This window comes from Stylophora pistillata, chromosome 5 (assembly GCF_964205215.1).
Source record: "Stylophora pistillata chromosome 5, jaStyPist1.2, whole genome shotgun sequence".
In the NCBI taxonomy this organism is placed as follows: Eukaryota; Metazoa; Cnidaria; class Anthozoa; order Scleractinia; family Pocilloporidae; genus Stylophora; species Stylophora pistillata.
In genome coordinates this window covers 8,130,318-8,135,957 of record NC_142523.1, presented here as the reverse complement: position 1 = coordinate 8,135,957, position 5,640 = coordinate 8,130,318, and the positions used below count along the sequence as shown (strand labels likewise).

The 5,640-nt window shown below is 40.1% G+C and overlaps 1 protein-coding gene across 3 annotated transcripts; it reads left to right on the top strand.

Annotated features, from left to right (window-relative positions):
- Nucleotides 1-572: 572 nt before the first annotated feature.
- LOC111339854 (tubulin alpha-1 chain) lies at nt 573-5,059 on the top strand. Of its 3 annotated transcripts, none has more exons than XM_088760273.1 (4): nt 573-632; nt 1,131-1,350; nt 2,261-2,409; nt 3,548-5,059. In XM_088760273.1, exons 2-4 carry the CDS (start codon nt 1,344-1,346, stop codon nt 4,517-4,519), a joined length of 1,128 nt encoding a protein of 375 aa, XP_088616399.1. In that variant the 5' UTR covers nt 573-632; nt 1,131-1,343; the 3' UTR covers nt 4,520-5,059. The 3 variants fall into 3 exon arrangements, with proteins under 3 accessions (XP_088616399.1, XP_022802314.2, XP_088616398.1); XM_022946579.2 differs by lacking the exon at nt 573-632 and adding an exon at nt 727-826; XM_088760272.1 differs by lacking the exon at nt 573-632 and having other exon boundaries at nt 1,223-1,346.
- Nucleotides 5,060-5,640: the final 581 nt, after the last annotated feature.

Below are 5,640 nucleotides of genomic sequence, written 5' to 3'. Positions count from 1 at the left end.
CATTTTTTTCAATACTCCAGTTACTTATTTCGTAAGTATTTTCGCGCTAAATTTCGTGTAATTCTAATGAGTGTTTCTGAAGAGATAGGCATATTTCCGAGAAAGCAATTTTCCATTCAATCGCAATTTTTTGACTTACTACGCATGCGCTGTATTTAACTGGGTTCTTTCGGTGACGACGAAAAAGCTGAGAATTGCTGGGTTCTTTGCACCGTTAACTTTTCCAACCGATGTCTTTGTAATAAAAGATTAAAGCCCTCAATACAGTACGCAACTGATAGGGAAAAATAGCAGATAGTGCGGATACGTGTTGAGTAAATAAAACGACCACTCTATTGACAAAATGTTTGTTTTTTGCAATCCTTGTGCGCGCGCTGAATTGCATCAGCAAAAGCGCGCGCGAAAACTGTGTTCGGCCACCTTATTTTTAGACAGTGGTAACGCCAAGACCGTTTGAGTTACGATTGCGTGACCTCTTCACGTCACACATTACTCAAGCATTATTGGTTGGTTTTTAAAATGACGTACACACGCGGCTTATATAAAGCTCAAGTACTTCTGTCGCCATCGATTTCGGAGGTTACTTTACAGATGACAGTTTTTGCACAACTTCTTCCTTCAAAAACCACCAGGTAACGTAAATAAGACTACTCTTTAACATGTAACCATTACCAATTTTATTAACCAATTTTCCAATTAACCTTATTGTTCTAATTGACCTGGACTTAATTAACTATATAATTTTAGTATACAAACACAATTTTAACCACGAATCGCTCACTGCTCAGTTAATGCGAAATTTCTCCAAAAGTTTTTGCTAAAAATGGTAGGATTTTTGTTCTGAAATTCTAATGGACATTGAAATTTCGTCAATACAGATTTATCTCTTGTGGTGGAAAGGAGTTCTTCCGTCAAACAGAAGTTTGAGAATATTACGCGTCGAGAAATATTATGAAAAGCAAACTTTCAAGTTTGTTTACGTTAGCTTGAGATATTCATAAGTTCAAGACTTATGAAGACTTTTGAAGTCCTTCATCTAGAATGTATTAGTTTCCAAATCACTTTAGCTTTATTTCTCTTTCACAGTTTTTTTTACTTATCTGTTTTTTTTTTTTTATAATTTCGTTTAGCGCGAGTGTATTTCTCTCCATATCGGACAAGCTGGAGTCCAAATCGGCAACGCTTGCTGGGAGCTGTACTGCCTTGAACATGGCATTTTTCCGGACGGTAAAATCAGCATTCCATCTAGTGAAATCCAAGATGATTCATTCAACTCCTTTTTCAACGAGACAGTAGCGGGAAAGTTTGTTCCTCGCGCCATTTTTGTTGATCTGGAACCAACCATGGTGGGTAAGTCGCTCACATATTGATGAAAATATCCTACTTTGATTTGATCTGAAATTCGCTTCCATGACTGCCTTAAGTATGACGGCGTTTATGAAAAGAAATATTTTGACAGGACTTACGAATTAACTTTCAATTTTGCCGGAGCGAACTTTTTCTTGGCTTTAATTTAGCAAGATAAACCAACATACTTGTACATAAATTCTGGTGAATCGAAGAGCAATATTGTCTACTAACAGTGAGAGCTTCATCATGAGAAAAAGTGATTTAGCGCTCGTTAGCTGCTGTGTAGTTCTCGCTTTTCCTGCCTTTTCTCCGATGAGGATTATAGTCATCTTTCGGTTCTAAGCTTAGGGTCATGCAGAACCCCGTTTGATATGGTGTGTTTTTCCCTTTGGTCTTGCTTTGCTTTTGTCATTTGCAAATTGCTTTTGCTCGAGAGAAGTCCTTAAACAAGGATATAGACAATTAATCTCCTCTAAAAGAATCCACCCCAATCGTCTCAAAACTTCAACTAATGTCTTAGAGATGGTCAGGACTTTGACCTTCTATTCAAAAAAAAAAAAAAAAAAAAAAAAAAATTGGGAATTTGCAGATAGTCGCCAAAGAAGCATCGAAATCAATATTTATCCATAGCTTTAAAATTTAAATCAATCCCATTTTATTAATAAAGCAGTTATTTACAATTTTAAACCTTATATCTAACTATTTACAAATTGTAAAAGAATTAATATCAATGTTCACGATAGAAAACTAATTACAATATATGAGAAAGGAGCTTTTGTTGTTGTAGCTGCTCTTATTGTTTTTGTTTTGTGCTCTTGTTATCGTATCCGTTTGTTAGCTTTTTCGCGATTTAGTTGTTGTCTCTATAAAGATTCAATTTTGGTGATCAATGATCGCGTTTTGTCCGCAGACGAGGCCCGCACAGGAATTTACCGAGAACTCTACCACCCTGAGCAGATGATCACTGGCAAGGAGGACGCCGCTAACAATTATGCTCGCGGGCACTACACCATCGGAAAGGAAATCCTCGACCTGGTGATGGATAGAATCCGAAGAATGGTCAGTGGTTTTTCGAAACTACTGTAAGGGTGGACTTTATTTAGATATCATGGAGTGTGTTAGTAGAGCTTGGCCACTGAGGCAGATATGGGAAGGGAAGGAATGGTAGTGAAATTGCTTTTGGAGGGGGAGACTTGAAATATTTTGTAGGTTAGGCTTGCTGTTGACTGAGATGGTGTTTTGGGGACATTATGGGAAGTGCGATTTGGAAATGATCAAGAAAAGTTGGTTTGAGGTTTGACCCGGTCGGGCCCTTCCCCAAATGAAATGGCTCACAGATTTACTTCAGGGAGGGAAAAGAAAAGCATAAGAAAAGAATAAAAAAATAAGCAAAATCAACAACAACAACAAAAACAATCGAACAAAGAAAGCCCTAGAGACAAAAATTAATAGAAAAAAAACAAACAAACAAAAACAAAGATATGAAAGAAATTGAGGAGCTATGGTGGCAGATAAAAATGATAAAAATTGACGAAACAGAAACGAAAAACTAAAGAAAAAAACAACAAAATCAAAATAAAGAGAAAGTTCACCACCTCCACAAAAAAGATCAGAAGAATGAAGGACTCGAGGCTTAAAATCCTTCATTGTTTTAAAAAGAAAATCCCTTGATGAAAGGTACATCCGTGGGTGATTTCATTTGCCCCTTCCTGCGGTCAATCTCACACTGAATAGAGAAAGAAAATTACATGTACACCGGCACACACTCATAAAAAATTTCCGACTTTTTAGGACATGTTTTAAAGGACTTCGAAAGACCCATTAGTGATTATCGGCCGTTGAGAACTGTCTCGATCTGTCTTTGTATAAACCCACGGCTGTGGGCTCAAAATATTTGTGATTAATTTTATAACCCTCTTGCGGGGAGGGTTCGTGCCATGTGGGGCGGTTTTTTCGTTTTAAGTTTAGTTTCAATTGCAGCCTTGTGTTTAGACATATTACAGGCGAGTTGGTTCTTGACGTCTGCGCTACCGTTCTGCCTGCCTCAGCGCTTGTCTAGCTTTGTTTAAATGATGAAAGTTTAACAGGAGAGTCTGCGGTCTAGGAGTGTCTGCGGTTTGCCCTTGGGTAGACGAGAAGACTCCTTACTGTAAGGAGTTTTCAAGTCTACCCAAGAGCTTTGGTTTATATTTTGCAGGCTGATCAGTGCACAGGTCTCCAAGGATTCCTTCTCTCGCATTCGTTCGGTGGTGGGACAGGCTCGGGATTTACTTCTCTCCTCATCGAGCGCTTGGCTGTCGATTTCGGCAAGAAGTCAAAACTGGAGTTCTGTGTTTATCCTTCACCCAGAGTGTCTACAGCAGTGGTTGAACCTTACAATGCTGTGCTGACCACGCATTCTACTCTGGAATACGCAGACTGTTCTTTCATGATGGACAACGAGGCCATTTATGATCTCTGTCGGATAAACTTGGATGTTGAACGACCAACGTATACCAACCTCAACCGTCTGATCGGGCAGGTGGTGTCCTCCATCACTGCCTCTCTTCGTTTCGTTGGCGCACTGAATGTCGATCTGACTGAATTCCAGACCAACCTCGTGCCATATCCGAGAATTCATTACCCTCTGGTGTCCTATTCTCCCATCATATCCGCAGAAAAAGCCTTTCACGAACAGCTTAACGTGGCAGAAATAACCAATCGATGCTTCGATCCGTCCAATCAGATGGTCAAATGTGATCCGAGACATGGACAGTACATGGCTTGCTGCATGCTCTACAGAGGTGACGTCGTCCCTAAAGACGTAAATGCGTCAATTTGCGCCATAAAATCCAAACGCACCGTGCAATTCGTCGAATGGTGCCCGACAGGTTTCAAGGTGGGAATCAATTACCAGCCCCCTACGGTTGTCCCCGGCGGGGATCAGGCCAAGTTGCTCCGGGCGCTTTGCATGCTTAGTAACAGCACTGCCATCGCCGAGGCGTGGGCTCGTTTGGATCACAAGTTCGATGTGATGTTTACCAAGCGCGCGTTTGTTCATTGGTATGTCGGCGAAGGCATGGAGGAAGGAGAGTTTATTGAAGCGCGCGAAGATCTCGCTGCCCTGGAGAAAGATTACGAGGAGGTGGAAGCTGCCCAACCTGATGACGATGACGATTATGATTATTGAGTGACAAAACGATGAAAGCGGAAATAATAAAGCCCCCTTGGAGTACATTTTACTTAAACAAGCTAGCCTGCAAAAAAAACCAGAACATCTGAAAAAAATAACACGCGGTGTAAAAATAGGCTGAATAAGCCTGCTTTTACACATCATTCGCGAGCCAATCAAATGTTGCTGCCACATACCCGAACCCAGACCTTAATCAAAGAAATGGATTGTAGTTGAAAGAAATCAAATGGCAAAGTATCAATTTAGGACAGAGTGATAAAATGTAGCTGCAATATGGGAGACTGGTGGCTAAAATTCTTGTCATTTGTTCAGTTAGCCATCACGTTAAGGCTGTTCGTTGCGTCTGACAACTTCACATGGTTTGTGAAACATCGATTTTTAAACACTTTTGGAATCGGAAGGGGTAGATTGTGATACCTCACTTTAACTCTACTGCTAGGAGAATTAGTTTTCATGCTGGTAACTGAAAGTATTTAAAAGGCTGTGGTGTATTATGACCCTTTTTTTGTAACGAGAATAAAGCTGGCTCCTAAACAACCACCGTATGTGATGCTTTGCGCTTTTCTTTGAAATTTAGAATACTGAGCCCCATTCATTACTTTCTTCTTCTTTTATGATATGAACTGTAGCTTGTGCTAGGCCATCAACCAACGAAGACGGGAGAAGGACAGCAGGCGAGCGAGCAAAAATTGGTGATGCTTGGAGCACAGTGTAACATTACGAGGAATTCCCTGATGGGGTGGGTTCTCTGAGGGAAGCCTAAAAACATAAGTAATTGACCACTTTCAAAAATGGCTGCCGGATTGATATTCTTTTGTTTAAATTTAAATTAGCCTTTCTGGCCTCGCTTGAGATAATGTATTCTTTTGAATTTGTACTAGAGAACGAGGCCAGAAAGGCTAATTTAAATTTAAACAAAAGAATATTAATCCGGCAGCCATTTATGAAAGTGGTCTATGAACTCGGTTTTCTCTGTGCTCGTAACTTTCGATGCATCGTCTTTCGATTAAAAGGAACACAATATGAACAGTCATGATCGCAGGTTTCCTTAGTCTACACTCATTCCCAGTTGTTCCTTGTAAAGATTTGATGAACATTCATTTCGTCCAGGAAAGGTA

What these genes read in the sequence shown, in the direction of transcription:
- LOC111339854 (XM_022946579.2), top strand. An exon ending in TCTGGAACCAACCATGGTGG is followed by an intron (nt 1,351 to 2,260) that starts GTAAGTCGCTCA and finishes TTTTGTCCGCAG; the next exon opens with ACGAGGCCCGCACAGGAATT. An exon ending in TGGATAGAATCCGAAGAATG is followed by an intron (nt 2,410 to 3,547) that starts GTCAGTGGTTTT and finishes TATATTTTGCAG; the next exon opens with GCTGATCAGTGCACAGGTCT.